Below are 16685 nucleotides of genomic sequence, written 5' to 3' on the forward strand. Positions count from 1 at the left end.
AACTGACAAGTAGATCATCTGGTTGTATTGATCTGACTTCTAATTTAACTGCTTGTTTGATGTGCTATGGAAGATATGGAACCTTGTCAGCCATACAAGAGCTGCATTTGCTGCAGTTTCTCATATAAAGCTGAGAGTTGGATTAATAAAAATGGTGTGTTATTAGAAAATCATAGGCACTGCTGCAGGAGTCTCATATCAGGTTCACTATAGCTGTGACATATTAATTGCAAACTGCCATAATAATTTGAGGCCAGGATGCTGGGACAACATGATTTAAAGAGACCAACGCTATTATTCTCAATAACAATACATTGGTGCAATTTAGCACAATACATCACCTAAATACATTATTATATGAAAAACTTAATTTATTTATGCAGTTACCATTTTGGCTTATATATTGAAAAAAGAGAACGTGAAATTTTAGAATCCCGCAGAAAGGTTCTTTTTTGCATAGTTGCAACAAGAAAACATTCTTAGGGGGAAAGTTATCAATGTGGACTGCCATTAAGATGGGTTATTTTATCACAAGTCATGGTGTTTTGACACAGGGTCTCAATTATATAAAAAGAGGACCTGTACTAAAATAACATGGCTCGTAGTAAAATAACCCATCTTAATGATTCGGGTTCCTCTTTCCCAGTGCAAAGTGATGCATGTGGGAAAGAGGAACCCAAATTATAGCTACGTCATGCAAGGTTCCATGTTAGAAGTCACGGACCAAGAAAGGGATCTAGGTGTCGTTGTTGATGATACGTTGAAACCTCCTGTGCAGTGTGCTGCTGCGGCTAAGAAAGCAAATAGAATGTTAGGTATTATTAGGAATGAAATGGAAAACAAAAATGAGGATGTTATAATGCCTTTGTATCGCTCCATGGTGCGACCGCACCTCGAATATTGTGTTCAATTCTGGTCGCCACATCTCAAAAAAGATATAGTGGAATTAGAAAAGGTGCAGAGAAGGGCGACGAAAATGATAAAGGGGATGGGACGACTTCCCTATGAGGAAAGGCTAAAGTGGCTAGGGCTCTTCAGCTTGGAGAAAAGGCGGCTGAGGGGAGATATGATAGAGGTCTATAAAATAATGAGTGGAGTTGAACGGGTAGATGTGAAGTGTCTGTTTACGCTTTCCAAAAATACTAGGACTAGGGGGCATGCGATGAAACTACAATGTAGTAAATTTAAAACGAATCGGAGAAAATATTTCTTCACTCAACGTGCAATTAAACTCTGGAATTCATTGCCAGAGAATGTGGTAAAGGCGGTTAGCTTAGCGGAGTTTTAAAAAGATTTGGACGGCTTCCTTAAGGTAAAGTCCATAGACCGTTATTGAATGGACTTGGGGGAAAATCCACTATTTCTGGGATAAGCAGTATAAAATGTTTTGTACTTTTTGGGGATCTTGCCAGGTATGTTGTGACCTGGATTGGCCACTGTTGGAAACAGGATACTGGGCTTGATGGACCTTTGGTCTTTCCCAGTATGGCAATACTTATGTACTTATGTAGATCACATGGCTACCCCCCCCCCCCCCCCACCTGCAATTTGGAATTCACATTGGGGGGGCAACATTAATTTTATTAAACAAAGCAATGTTGAGGTCACTTACTACTGTAGCATTGTGTGCTAAAACTGTGGATGTGTATTTGCTGCAGATTCCACCTCATAAATTGGCCCTTGCAGCAAGCAGTGTATGTTAAGAGCATTTGTGAACACTGCTAGAGAATGTCCTCCCCTCCTATGTGTTGAAACATTCAGGGGTACTTTTACAAAGGCAAGCTAAATTCTTGCAACGTCCATAAAAATATATGAGCGACTCTAACATTTAGCACGTGCTTATTATTAGCACATGCTAAAAATGCTAGCATGCCTTTGTAAAAGGATCCCTCAATCGGTACAGTAGTCTGACTGCGTATCCCAAGGTGTTTTGCAACTATAATCATATTCAACTGCAAAAATAAAGTCGCAAGTAAATAAAAACATTAAAACTTCTAGTCGCACAGTGATATAAAACAAGTTTAGCAGATACATAATAAAGGAAAAATCTTTTTGAAGGATTCAGCTAAAATGTTTTTTTAATTATTTAAGCAATTACACCTTCATTCTATAACTTTAGGGCCCCATATTCAGCTGGCAGTGATCAGCGTTTTACTGGAAATTCAATTCTGCACCGTGTCCGGGCTCCGGTATTGAATTTCTGGGTACAGAGAGCCGGCTAACTCGTAGCCAGTTAAGTACAGTATTTGGCACTTAACCAGCTATGAAGAACCGCATAAAGATAGGACTGATTTTTTATATGGTTCTATTTATGCGCTTATCGTTAACCTGTCAAAATAGACAGTTTTGGCTTGGTTGCTAACCAGGCATTTTCAGTTGTTCTATCCAGTTAAGTGCCACTGAAAATGCCCATACAGGTGCCCTCTCCTGACCAGTTAAATCATTTTGAATATCAGGCCCTTACCCCCGGATTCTATATATGGATCCTAACAATCTGTGCAGAAACTGAAGCATATTCTATAACAACACAAATAAATTAATAGGTTAAGTAGCTAATCAGCACTGTTAATTGGATGGTGACAAGCAATTATCAGCACTTAATTGGCATTGAGATTTACACACACAACTCGCTAAGTATATTCTATAACGAAGTGCTCCTAAATTCTATGTTGCATAGTTGAAAAGGGGGTGTAGCCAGGGGAGGGGCGTGGGCATTTCTAAAGTCTATGTGCATTGTTATAGAATACATCCAATCTGCATCTAATTTAGGCATTGAGATTTACATCAAGTAAAATGTAGCCTAAATGGACACGACCAAATTTGGTCATATGGGAAGCCACTCAATGTGTTCTGTATACTACGTGAAAATTTAAGTTTATTCTATAACATTTAGGCGTACTTTAGAGACTATGCCTAGGCATAATTTTTTTCCATTAGGATTTTTCAGCTGCCATATACAGAATCTAGGTTACGCGTGATTCCGCGTGTAAATCTACACACATTCTATAACTATGTGTATAGATGATTAATGCAGGATGTGCTAAAGTGGTCCATGTTAGTTTTGCTACCTGCATGTGCTAAGCACACGGTGTTTATTTTTTTCTGTTTTGGGGGGGAGGGGACATGTCGGGGGAGACTGGGCATGGATGCACTAATCAGCTAGCTCGCTGACATTACCGCCATGTTAACTGTTTAGCTTGTCCATAATGCAGCAGCCCTTAGCGCCTCCTAAATAAGAGGCGGTAAGCGCTCCCTTGGTTTTTTTTTTTTTTTTTTGAATGACCACATGCTATTACTAAGCCCATTTTTAAAGAACAGCTTAGTAAAAAGGCCCCTTTATGCAGTTTACCTGCATGTGGTTAAGTGCTGAAAGTTGCACTTAACTGCCTGCATAAGTGTTAGCTGGGCACATATGCCCAGATATTTAATGCCGCTGCCCAGAGATGGAGACAATGCCAGCAGTAGCTTAAAAAAAGACGACCACTACTGGCTGAATATGTATTCATTTATGCTTTGGATATATATTTTATATGTTTGATTCATAGTAGTTTTTCAATATTGCTTATTTCTCTCACCTGTCTTTTGCAATTCTCTTTGCTGTTGCAGAGAGATGCTTCTCTGTACTAGGATGCATTCCATTTATGCCATATATGAATACAATGTTATTAAAAATAACAACAAAAAGTACTGTATGCTGTAGATTGACTCCTATCCTAGCTATTTATAGGTATTCTGGTGTTAGCTGTCTGGATACTACAAAGGCGTGGTAGGGGTACCGCACAGGTAGCATGTGGCAAAACAGCATTACTGCGTAGCGCACGTGGTAGTTCTGTGTTTGCCGTGCAGCGTTTCCCGTACCAGAAAATATTTTTATATTTTCTAGCATGGGGGTGGGGAATAGGTGTGCCTCGCGATAATCAGCCATCGGCACACTGTCTGATTATCACTGGGTTAGGGCATGAGCCCTTACCGCCTACTAAATAGGCGCATGCCAATATTTTTATTAGCATATGGCCATTTATGATTTCCATTTAAAAGAATGAAAATTCCTGCTGGGGTAAAAGTGGCCTCAGCACTCAGTAAATTTCATACACCCACACTACCGCAGGCCACTTAAAAGGACCCTTAATGCAGTTGATAATTGTGAATCCAAAAGTATCTCAATATAAATATCTTTATTAAAATATCACCCAATGTGGTCCACATTTCGCCCACTCATGAGCTGGCTGAGGGCATGATTTTATGCACAAAATGTATGTAAAAGTATTTATGATGCCACTTTTTCTGTCTCTTATGGGGTCCTTTTACCAAGTTGTGGTAAAAGGACCCCTGCAGGTAAAAGGAGGGTTTAAAAAAAAAAAGATGGAAATGGCCTTGCTGTAAATTAAGCACTTGCTGCATGGCCATTTCCTGGGGGAGCCCTTATCGCCTCCTATTTAAGAGGCAGTAAGGACTCACGCTGATCTGACAGTAACAAGGCAGCACACAGCACTGACCAATTGCTGCCAGGTAAGTCCTTGGTGCTAAATATATATATTTTTTTCTTGCGCCGGAAATGGGGTGCGGCAAACACCAGAACTAGCGCTTAGCTCCTGCATTAGCCCAGTGGTAGGGCCAATTTGCCACATGACATTACAGCATCCCTACCGCAGCTTTAGAAGGTAGTTTTGTCATAGTAACATAGTAGGTGACAGCAGAAAAAGACTTGTACGGTCCATCCAGTCTGCCCAATAAGATAAACTCATATGCGCTACTTTATATGTATACCTGACCTTGATTTGTATCTACCATTTTCAGGGCACAGACCGTAGAAGTCTGCCCAGTACTAGCCCCGCCTCCCAACCACTGGTGCTGCCACCCAATCTCCTTTAAGCTTCTGAGGATCCATTCCTTCTGAACTGGATTCCTTTATGTTTATCCCACGCATTTTTAAATTCCATTACCGTTTTCATCACCACCACCTCCCACGGGAGGGCATTCCAAGTATCCACCACTCTCTCCGTGAAAAAACACTTCCTGACATTTTTCTTCAGTCTGCCCCCCATCAACCTCATTTCATGTCCTCTAGTTCTACTACCTTCCTGTCTCCGGAACAGGTTCGTTTGCGGAATAATATCTTTCAAATATTTGAACGTCTGTATCATATCACCCCTGTTTCTCCTTTCCTCCAGGGTATACATGTTCAGGTCAGCAAGTCTCTCCTCATACATTTTCTAACACAAATCCCATATCATTTTTGTAGCTTTTCTTTGCACCACTTCAATTTTTTTTACATCCTTAGCAAGATACAGTCTCCAAAACTGAACACAATACTCCAATTGAGGCCTCACCAATGACTTGTACAGGGGCTTCAACACCTCCTTTCTTCTGCTGGTCACACCTCTGTCTATACAGCCTAGCAGTCATGCCGATCTAGCACACAGCTTTGGTGTATGTTGTGCCAAAATTGGTCTGTGTTGATTTTAGATTTCCATATCTCCTCTCAGCTATCTCTTCTCCAAGCTAGAGAGCTCTAAACAGTTTAGTCTTTATTTCACAGGGGGAGATACTCAATTACTTTTATCATTTTGGTTGCCTTTCTATGTACCTTTTGTAGTTATTCTGTATCATTTTTACATGGGATGACCAGAACTGCATGCCATCATAGACTGATACAGAAGCATTGTAATATTCTCCATTTTATTCTCAGCTCCTTTCTGGATTATTTCTAACATTCTTTTTGCTTTTTAGACTATTGTTGAACTTGGCCTTGAAGCTTTGTTAGTTTAACTTATACAACAGAAAGCTGCAAACAGAGGAAGAATAATGTGCATTTTGTAGAGACAGTTTCACAAAGGTCTGCAAATTAGTATGCATGTATAAGAATAATCTACTTTAACATAACATGTTGCAGTAATTGTACACAATTTGACTTGGACCCCTTACACTCTGCATGTTGTATGTTTTGTCACTCGATTATCGTAATTTATGATTTTATGGAACTTTGTATTTTATGTTTACATGATGCTATGTTTGTTTTTAGTACTGTACTTCTAAGTCAGCCCATGAGTGGACAAAACATGGACCACATCGGGTGATATTATAATAAAGATATTTATATTGAGACTACTTTTGGACCTGCTGTGTTTTGCATCTGTTTTTGGTGTGGATCTGGAGATCCTCTCTATTTGTGCTGTTGATAATTGTGAAGCCAGTAACTTTATTATATTAATTAGAATTGATTGCTCAGAATTTGGCAATCAAAACACTGTATTGTCTTTCTAGATCAGTGCTTACAGTTCTGGTAACAGATGTTAAGCTTTATGTCATTCTCCCAGGAAAAATATTTAATCAATATTTTTATAGATAATTTTATATTATGGTTCTTATATTCAAACATGTGGTATAAAATAATATATATAGTTTGCACTTTATATTAAGGTTTTATGCTCACTTAATATGAATCAGATAAGCTTGATTCTATGCATTAAGACTTATCACCAAGGAAAAAGAATTGTGCAAACTTTGTGGACCATCTGCCAGATTCTGTATATCGCTCCTAACATTCCACGCCAAAATCCAAGCATATTCTATAACAACACGTGTAACTTAATTGGCTTAACAAGCCAATCAGCATTTTTAACAACACTTAAGCAATAATGAGCACTAATAAGCAATAAATAGAATTTATGTGCACAACTCGCTAAGTGTATTCTGTAACACACAGCGCCTAAATTCTAATGTACAGAGCCAAAAAGGGACATGGTTATAGGCTGGGAAATGGGCATTCCATGAGCATTCCAAAATTTGTGTGCACTGTTATAGAATATGCCCCTCTGCGCCTAAATCAATGTGCCCACATTTACGCCACATTTCCCTTTGTGTAAATGAATGTGCAAAGGTCTAGGCACTGGGATTTCAACTAAGCTTATTCTATATACCGTGCCTAAATCTAGGCACCACTTACAGAATACGCTTCAGCGGAAATTTATTTTGCAAGGATTTTTCAGGAGCCATACATAGAATCTAGTCCAATATGTTGAAATCTTCAGCTTACTTATACTTTTCTTTAATTTGAGTGTATGATCAGTCTCTGTCCTATCCTAAATGGAGTTCTTTTCTGTTAACTGTGTTTTTTAATTGTGAAACTGTGACCTGTACCCAGAAATATAAACATAAACTAATGAGAACTTCTTGTTGTGTTTTTTTAGACTGGTACTCTTCCTAATGTGTCATTCATTTTTTGTTCAAATATAAAAACTTACTCTTCGCAAAGTATATGGAGAAGGATATGTAGTATTCTCCAAATTATTGAAGGATTGTCTTTCAAATATTTATTGAAATAAATAGTTTTGTTGTAGGACCTTTCTCAATGTCAAAACATACTGCTTCATATTCTAATTTCTTTGGCCATGAGACTGGAATTAGAAAGGCAGCTCACAAATTGGCTTTAACAGTTGGTAACATTTTTTGTATTGTATCTAAGTATGAGTCAGCTGCTGCAGACAAATATAATTGACTATTATTTTATCCATCCCTTATGATAAAGTAGATTGTTCTTATATATGCCTACTAATTTGCAGACCTTTGTGAAACTGTCTCTCCAAAACGCACACTATTCTTTCTCTATTTGTATTTTTCTGTTTTATTGTATAATTTAGTGTATATAATTCAATAAACAAGTTGAACTAACAATAAAGCTTCAAGGCCAAGTGCAGCAACAGTCTAAAAAGCAAACAATGTTAGGAATAATCCATAAGGGAGCTGAGAATAAAACGGAGAATATGAAAATGCCTCTGTATCAATATATGATGTGTACCCTGAGCATAGCATGTAGTTCTGGTCATCTGATCTAAAAAAAGATACAGAATAAATAGAAAACGTACATAGGCAACCAAAGTGATAAAAGGGATACAGCAGCTCCCTCTGTAAAACAAAGATTATAGAGCTCTCTAGCTTGGAGAAGAGATAGCTGGGAGGAGATATGGATATCTATAAAACTATGAATAGGGTGGAACAGGTAAATAGAGAACAGTTATTTACCTTTTAAGTAGTACTAAGAAGAGGGGTCACTCCATGCAGCTAATAAGTAGAACATTTAAAACAAATCAAATAATGTTTGGGGGGGGGGGGTTATATACTCATACAATTAAGATGTAGAATTTGTTGCTGGAAGATGTGGTCAAGGCAGTGCCTGGTGAAACATGTGTTTTGTTAGGCAATGTGTGAAAGCATCTGGGGTGTTCTTTAGTAGGTAATTCAGACAGGTGTCTAGTGGGCATTGTGAATAAGCGTATCTGTTCACAAGGGGTTTAACCATGGTGGTGCAGGGAAGTATGAAAGTTGTCCATGTTCTGTCTGCCAGCAGGGGGATCCATTCTGCTTCTTCTCATGTCTAGGTACTCTCCTATGTCGGTCGTGAGGGTGGGTAGGCCTATCTTGATGGTGGAGATTTTCTGTTCAAAGTAGTTGACCAGGTCTTGGGCTGATGGCTGTGGTCTGTTGTCCGCTGTTAGATCTTGTGTGTTCAGTAGACCATTTACCAGGCCGAAGAGTTTTTTAGAGTTTGGATGATGTACTTAGCTTTGACTTTCTTGATGTCAGATTTATATTTTTGGATCACTTTGCTCCTTGTGTTCCTAGTAGTAGTTTGTGATCTGGATTGGCCAGTGTAGAAGAAAGAATGCTTGTCTTGATGGACCTTTACCATTTGCTATGACCCAGCATACTACATCTTATATTCTTTTTTTAATTGAGGAGAGAAATCCTTTATTTATGACATATATAAAAGGCATTTTGTTAAGGAGATCTTAAATTCACTTTCGATACAAGTGTTTTGGCAGTATTTGAATACTGCAAATCTTTTGTATTAGGTATTGTGACATTAGTTATCACAAATGATTAGCCAGAGACAGCTTGTTGTATCAATGTGTTTCAATCCCACAGCAGTAATTGAAGTTGAATAAGCAAATTAATGTAATAGTTCCTGGGGATTGATTTAATGGTTCAAGGACAACCAGGATAGCAACTCCTTAATTTTGGTTAATGACATCTGATGGAGCCAATGTTGAAAAAGACTGTGGCACTTATTTTTGAAGTATATGGACGTCTCAAAAGCCCAAAATGGATGCCTACATGCGTGAAACATCCAAATCCCAATTTTACGAAGGCAGAAAAGGGACGTCCAACACTGCAGTCCAAATAGCAATGGGATGTGCTGTGGGTGTGTTTTGGGCGGGACTAGGAAATCAGGACATCCAACAGCAATTATCAGAGGTGAATAAATGTCCAAGTCTAAAATAATGGATGCCCTTTTTTTGGGATGTGCTGTGGGTGTGTTTTGGGCGGGACTAGGAAATCAGGACATCCAACAGCAATTATCAAAGGTGAATAAATGTCCAAGTCTAAAATAATGGATGCCCTTTTTTAGACATGTTTCAGGAAACATCTAGGGTATAAAAAGGTGCCTGATTGAGCAGCTGTCCACTGCAAGGATTAAGGCATGAAACTTCCTTAATCCCTCAATGATTGCTGTCCCCCTCCTTCTCCCCTGAAATTGAAACTATAAAGGGATACTGGGCTCCATGATAGCTTCAGGTAGGTATTATGTGCATTCTTAACAAAGCAGGAAGCAAATCTGTGGAGTAGCCTAGCGGTTAGTGGACTATAAATCAAGGGACCCAGGTTCAAATACCACTTTTTTTTTATTGTGAGCTGCCCAGGAACAGAAAAATACTAGCTGTACCTAAATATATAAGCCACCTGCAAGTCTGAAGGCTACTGATGTGGTGTACATTCAGGTTCAGTAGGTATTTTTCTTTTAGGGGGCTCACAATTACAAAATAAAACAGTTAAAGTGGGTTTTGAACCTCGGTCTCTTGGTTTACAGTCCACTGCACTAACCGTGGATGTCTGTGTGGCCATTTTCTAAGAATGCTGCAATACAGATCTCCATGTCCTTTGTTTTCCCCTATTCATAACTGCATGTTCCAGTTTGTAAAATTGCTGGATGTCTCCAGCACATGTATGTCCATCTCACATATTTTTGAACCATAAATCTCAATGTATTTGCTGTTCAAAAATGCATGCGAGATGGACGTTCATTTGGGACGTTTACATCGCTATTCAGACTTGGACGACCTTTCAAATATGCCCCCCCCTACAATGCTTAGAAAAAATCTGGAAGCTTTTGAATGCTACTGCCTCAGATATTCATAACCTCCCACCTCAAGTCGTCATGCAGAATCTCCTTCGTTTTTCTGTGGAGTCACTAAGAAGTACTCATTTTTTTGTTTCTGTTTTTGAGAATATTCTGTCTTTGAATTTGTACTTGTCATGTTCTTCCCTCTTAGGGGGGTAATAATTACTAAAGTGTGGTAAAGTTGAATTTTCACTGTGGGAGTCACTATCCTGCAGTAACTCAGTGCCTTAAATTAGACACCCATCTCGCAAGTTGTGTTGTTCATTCTCCTGTGAGCATTGGGCTGCTAACTTGCAGCCTGATTCTTACAGGGAGTATTCTTAAAAGAATTGAGGCTGAACCTTGTTTCCCCTCTCCCACCAGACACCCCTGAAGGGGTCCACCCCGGGTGCATGCCGCTGGGGGGGGGTGCCGCGCATCTGTCGGCAACTCTCGTTCTCTGCTCCCTCTGGCCACGGAACGGGTTAGTTCCTGTAACGGGGCAGAGGGAGCAAGGAACGAGCGTTGGTGACAGACGCGCGCCGCCACCCCCCCCCCCCCCCCAGCAGGTAAAGATGCACCGGGGAGGTGTCGTTTCGCTGGGGGGAGCTGCCCCTTTCTCGTCCCCTGTCCCGCCCCTTCCACGCCCTCACCTCCCCCCTGTCATCTCTCCTCCCCCTCCCCCTCGCGAGACTTCAACTCTTGGCGGCCATTTTGAAACGCTGAGAGCCGGACTCACCAGGACAGGAGGATGCAGGGCAGCTAGCAGCTCCGGGCAGGAAAGAGGGGGCTCTTTCCTGCCTCGAAGAGGTACCTTTAGACCACCAGGGATTGGGATAGCAGAGTAATGGGAGGGGGGATAGTCGCGTTTCGCCGGGGGGGGGGGGGGTTTGCGTTGCACCCGGGGGCGCTGCACCCGGGAGGGGAGCGCATCGGCGATCCGCCCCGGGTGTCAGCCCCCCTAGGAACGCCACTGCCCCAAACAGCTCCTAGAGAGCTCCCCTGAAACATCCATCACATACCCCCATAGAGATTCCCTTTCCCCTTAGAGCCCCATACCTTCTCATAGACCTCCCCCCCCCCCACCCCACACACACACACCCAGACCTACCTTTGGTAATTCCTAATGGTCTAGGGGGTTCTGGTGCAAGAATGATCTCCAGTTGCTGTTGCTGTTGCTCTTGCCAGTGCCAGGTTCAAAATAGGCTAGAAGGCCAGTGCTCCTGAGCAGGAAAAATAACAACATCTTTGAGCTGGCATTATTTTTCCTGGAATAACACATGTTGTGTAATTCAATTTACATGATAATGAGGTATTTTGTATGCATTTGCGTGCTTTGCATTTTTTGCTCCTCTGCTCTCTCATCTCCCCTTCCTTCCTTCCTTCCCTTTATGTTCTAAAATTGTAAACCACATAGAAACTTTAATTAGCCATCAATTGTACAGCAAGCGCTTGTAAATAAATGTTTTTTTGTGGTAAATACGTGTTATGATCAAATAACAAATGTTAAGGGACATATGTTATTGCCTTATTGCATCTTAGTAAATACCTCTCTTAGGGGTCCTTTTCCCAAGCGGCAGTAAAAGGAGCCTTAAGGTAGGGTCAGCACGTGGTTTTGCCATATGCCAAGCCCTCATTTTACCGCTGCTGGTAAAAGGACTTTAAAAAAATGGAAATGGTGATGCAGTAACACTTGCTGCGTGGCCATTTCCGGGGGGAGGCCTTACCGCCTCCCATTTAGAGAGGCGGTAAGAGCTTCCACGTTAATCCAGCGGTAACTGGGTCCTTATTCAACTACTGTGTTACTATTTCTACCATAAAGGAGTTCACTTTAGAAGGCTTACATGGCATTTACATGTGTAAATACCCTATGTTTCAAAATGGTGGTTAGTAGGAAGTCCGTTACTTGTGTAGATCTGCAGCTAGACACAGTTTGAAGGGGGCTTGTTTTTGGTAAGCTTGAGAAGTATGTGTGTATATTGCATTTTGTACTGGCAATATATGTATACCTATCAAATTCTAGACATCAGCATTTACTCTTACTCTGAGGTATGCGTAAAGGTCAGCTAACTGGACCTGGCATTTGCAGGGGTGATTAAGAAGGCAACTGCAGTTACCTCTCTGGTGTATATAACCACCTCTAAAATCCAACATGTAGAGCCCTGACCAACATATGCTAAGGAGTTACATGTATTGGCATGCAGCCATGATAGCCATTACTATGGTGGGATGACAGCACACATCAATTCACTTGCTAACTGCATGCCTTGTGGAAAATGGGTGAGTTAATGGGCAGAGAATAGATGTTGACTGTGCAATCCAGTTAGCAAAAGTTAATTTACTGAGTGCTGTCACTGTTGCAGATAGTGTGGGTGCATGGACCACCTCCTAAATTGGATGCACTTGCTGTCAATATGCTTACTGCACAGTAAAAACACTCTCTGTGCAATAAGTCTGTGGGAAGATGCAGAGCACACCCTCAACCGTTACTGCTAGGTGCAAAAGTTTCTCACCTTTAGTGAAAGGGTCCATTAGAGTTTTCTAGCATGTCCCTTTAATTGACTCCCCTTGGACATCCAAATTTGTAAAACCTGGTATTCACATATGTAAGTTCTAGCATGGGTTGCAAAATTTCCATCTACATGTATAAATACTAGCACTTACATGTTTAGAACTGTGACAGATGCCGCTCCTTTTTTTTTTTTAATGTGTCCTTTCTATAGTGGCTGTTAGAGGTGTGTACAGTAAAAAAAAAAAAATGTTTGGCCCAATATTCAGATAGCTTAGGTTATGACTCATGACATGATTACATATATGGATTGGTTGGTGCTGTCCTTGAATATTGTTGAGGTGTTCTGGTATCGTGATATGTTGGATGGTGGTTGGCTGACTTTGAGGGTTCAGCAAGATATGATTGTTTGAAGAAATGTGCTTTTGAGTTGTTTTTGGAATGTGAGGTAATTCGATTTTTTTCAGTAGTGTGTTTCATAGTTTGGTGCAAATATACGAGTAGCTGGTTTTGTGTGTTGATTTGTATTTTAGACCTAGACATCTAGGGAAGTGTAAGGTGAGGTAGTTTCTGCGTTCGTGATTGCGTTGCGTAGTGGAAGTTCTGTTAGGTTTGACATGTATTCTGGTGTGAGACCGAAGATTGCCCTGTAGGTCAGTGAACATATTTTGTAGGTATTGATTTGATTGGTAGCCAGTAGTGGTCTTGTGCTCTCGAATCAATGTTTTCTGAATATTAGTCTGGCTGCTGTGTTTTGTGAAGTTTGAAGCCTCTTTAGAGCTTGTTCTCTGCAGCCAGCATATATTCCGTTGCAGTAGTCTGCATGGGTGAGGACTGTGGATTGAACTAGAGTGTGGAATGTTTTTGTTGGAAGGTAGTTTTTGATTTGTTTTATTTTCCACATTGTGTGAAACATGTTCTTCATGGTGTTGGAAATCTGGGTATCGAGTGTTAGGCTGCAGTTTATGGTGATTCCAAGGATTTTTAGTTTGTTTAATATTGGTAGGTTTGGTCCCGTGATGTTGATCTTACTAAATTTGTATGATGTTATTATTAGGCAGTGTGTTTTTTCCCTGTTCAGTTTTAGATTGAAAGCCAATGCCCTCAGTTCCACGGTGTTGAAGCCATTCTTGACCTTGGTCATGATTTTGGACAGGTTCTTTTTGAAAGGGATGAAGATGGACATGTCATTGGCATATATGAAGGGGTTGAAGCGTTGTTTGGATAGTGATCGGGCAATGGGGGATCATCATTAAATTGAATAAGATTGGAGAGAGTGGAGAGCCTTGGGGAACCCCGTATTCTGCTTTCCATGGAGGAGAGGTTGTGTGTTTAACCCAGTACTTACCTTACAGTACTTTTATTGGGTTTATATTGTGGGGAACAGGGGAGGGAGGGGGGATATAACATGATCAGACTTTGATACAGTGAAAGTTGAAGGTGGAAATTTTCATTGGCAACTGTGCATTAGCAGTGATTATGGAAATTGTATATTCCACATTGTTCTGTAACTTTATGCCATATCTTTTCTTTCAATAAACAATGAATGATTAAAAAAATTAAAAGTCTGTCATAATAGTCTGTCCTATTCTTATGCGGTAACCCATGGATGAATATCGACTTGAGCGGCTATGTGTTTGCTGGGTTAAAAATAAGCAGATATTCAAAGCTGAAGCCCACAAAGGTCACGGCTTTGAATATCCAGGAATAGCACCGTTGGCGGTGAGCAAAATGCTCTCTGCCCAATGACTGAATATTGTCCCTTTGTTTTTAGCTTCCTTAACATTTATGGGATTTTTTGTTTATTTTTATGTTTTTGTTTCAGTATCAATACTTTGCACTATTACACAATAGGGTGCACTAATTCAAAATAGTGAGCACTATTTTGCAACAATGTGCACTGTTTCACAACAAGTACTTTTTTGTTCAAATATTGTACACTATTGAAATATTGAATTTCCCCCCCTGTTTCAGGTTAAAATATGAAGCAATAAGGAAAATATTTCAAATGAATGTGCATTCCTAGTGACTATTCCCCCTGTATGTGCTGGAAATAAAACATGTATTTCCTGCATCATTGTATGTATGCTACAAAAGGCTCTGCGTTCAGCGAGCCTTTTATAAAATACCCAGGAAATTAGACGCAGCACGTCCAAACCTGGACAGCCCATTTCCACCCTAGAGGCCCTATATAGAATCAAGCTTATAAATACTAGCTATGTGTTAACTTAGGGGCCCCCTTACTAAGCTGCAGTAAAAAGTGGCCTTAGGGGCCCCTTTACTAAAGGGTTGCCGCATGGCAACCTGGAACTACTACATGCCCAATGTGGGTGCCAGCAGTAGTTCCACCCACAGCGTGTGCCATTTCCGGCACTAGTGCAAATATTTAAAAAAAATATTTAAAAAATATTTTCATAAGGGGTTACCCAGCAGTAATCAGGCAGTGTCATGTGTTGCCTGGTTAGCATGGGAGCCCTTACCGCCAACTCAGTAGGTAAGTGCTCTCCACCCCCCCCCACCCCACCCCAAAATGGCCACACAGAAAGTATGAACTTACTATATGGCCATTTCTTTTTTCAGCCCTTTTACCCACTGTGGCGAAATGGCCACTGCCACTAACGCAGGGCCCCTTTACCGCAGCTTAGTAAAAGGGCCCTTTAGTGTATCCTTACATAGGTTTTCTCTGCATGCTATGGCCATTTGTACAGCAGCAGTAAAATGGCTGATTTTCCATTTTTTTTCTTTTGTTACTATTAAGTGGCCATTAAAATACACTAGCACATGAACACTTACTGACACCTGTTTTTTAAGCAGTAAGGGCTCATGCGCTAATCCTGTGCTTAGCGCACAGTAATGTAGCTGCACTAACTGATCAGTACAGAAATGCCCCCTCTTTTTTTCTGACAAACCCCTCTGTGGAAAAAGTTAAAATATTTTTTAGTGTGCGGTTTGCACATGCAGATCTCAATCTTACCACAGGATGCCTGAGCATGTCCAGTGGTAAATTATTCTAAACTGTGGTTTTAGCTCGTGCTAAAAATCAGCTGGCGCTAAACACTGAGATGCGCAGAGGAAAATAATGGGTGGCTCCATGTTTAGCACCAGCTGATTTTTAGCATGATCTAAAAACGCTAGCGTACCTTAGTAAAAGAACCCCACAGTGAGTAGAGAGACAATTTTATTCTGAGCACAATGTTTATTCTATCCATAAAAAGCCCTAGACATAAAATTCCATCTGTCATAAATGTGTCCTGTCTATAGATGATCAAAATCCACAAGTCACTTAATTATACCAATAAAAATTAATGAGATGTGCAGCAAGATGAGTCTGGTGGTTTTTTGTTATTGTACTTATAAAGATTTCTAACAGCCAAGCATTTGTGTAACGGTGGCTTAGTTGTTAAGATGTTCCAAACTTGCACAGAAGATCAATTTACCTAAATTATACTAGTGTGTTTTTTCTTCGGTCAACAACTGGTAGCCTTAATACTAATGTTGTCACTTTTCCTCAGTATCACTTCAACCCTTCTCAGTCAGTCCTTGTCATGGAGGGAGATGATATTCAGAAAATAAACCAAGCTCTTCAAAAGGTCTCGTATATCAACTCGAGACAGTTTCCTACCACAGGCATACGGCATCTCAAAGTCTCTTCCAAAGTCCAGTAAGTTCACTTCAGTTCAATTATTAAATGATGCCAAATAGAATGTTTTCTGTACTTTTGTTCTCTCGGAATTGTAAATACTAGAACCAGTTGCAACACTAACCAAACAATTGCTTATTCTTCATGTATTTTATTCAAAATGAGGTGCAAAGTAATTATTTTACAGTTTTCAAAAATGTGCGAGCCATCTGCTTGAGAGAGAGAAAAAAAAGTCCTATTTTAATTTTTCATATTTTCTAAGGACATTGTGGGGCTTATTTCACAAGAGAAAAATGTCCAAAAAGTGGGATAAATGTGCATTTGGATGTTTTCTCACAAAAATGTCCAAATTGGTATTTTCAAAAACATTTTTGGAA

At 40.2% G+C, this 16685-nt stretch overlaps 1 protein-coding gene across 1 annotated transcript in view; it reads left to right on the plus strand.

Moving 5' to 3' along the window:
- The window catches only part of CLSTN2 (calsyntenin 2), a 1123462-nt gene that overhangs the window by 1036969 nt on the left and 69808 nt on the right, over nucleotides 1-16685 (plus strand). Inside the window, exon 12 of the mRNA XM_030216144.1 lies at nucleotides 16181-16329. Coding sequence (XP_030072004.1) covers nucleotides 16181-16329 — 149 coding nt within the window. The remainder of the gene's footprint in view (nucleotides 1-16180; nucleotides 16330-16685) is intronic.

This window comes from Microcaecilia unicolor, chromosome 10, assembly GCF_901765095.1.
Source record: "Microcaecilia unicolor chromosome 10, aMicUni1.1, whole genome shotgun sequence".
In the NCBI taxonomy this organism is placed as follows: Eukaryota; Metazoa; Chordata; class Amphibia; order Gymnophiona; family Siphonopidae; genus Microcaecilia; species Microcaecilia unicolor.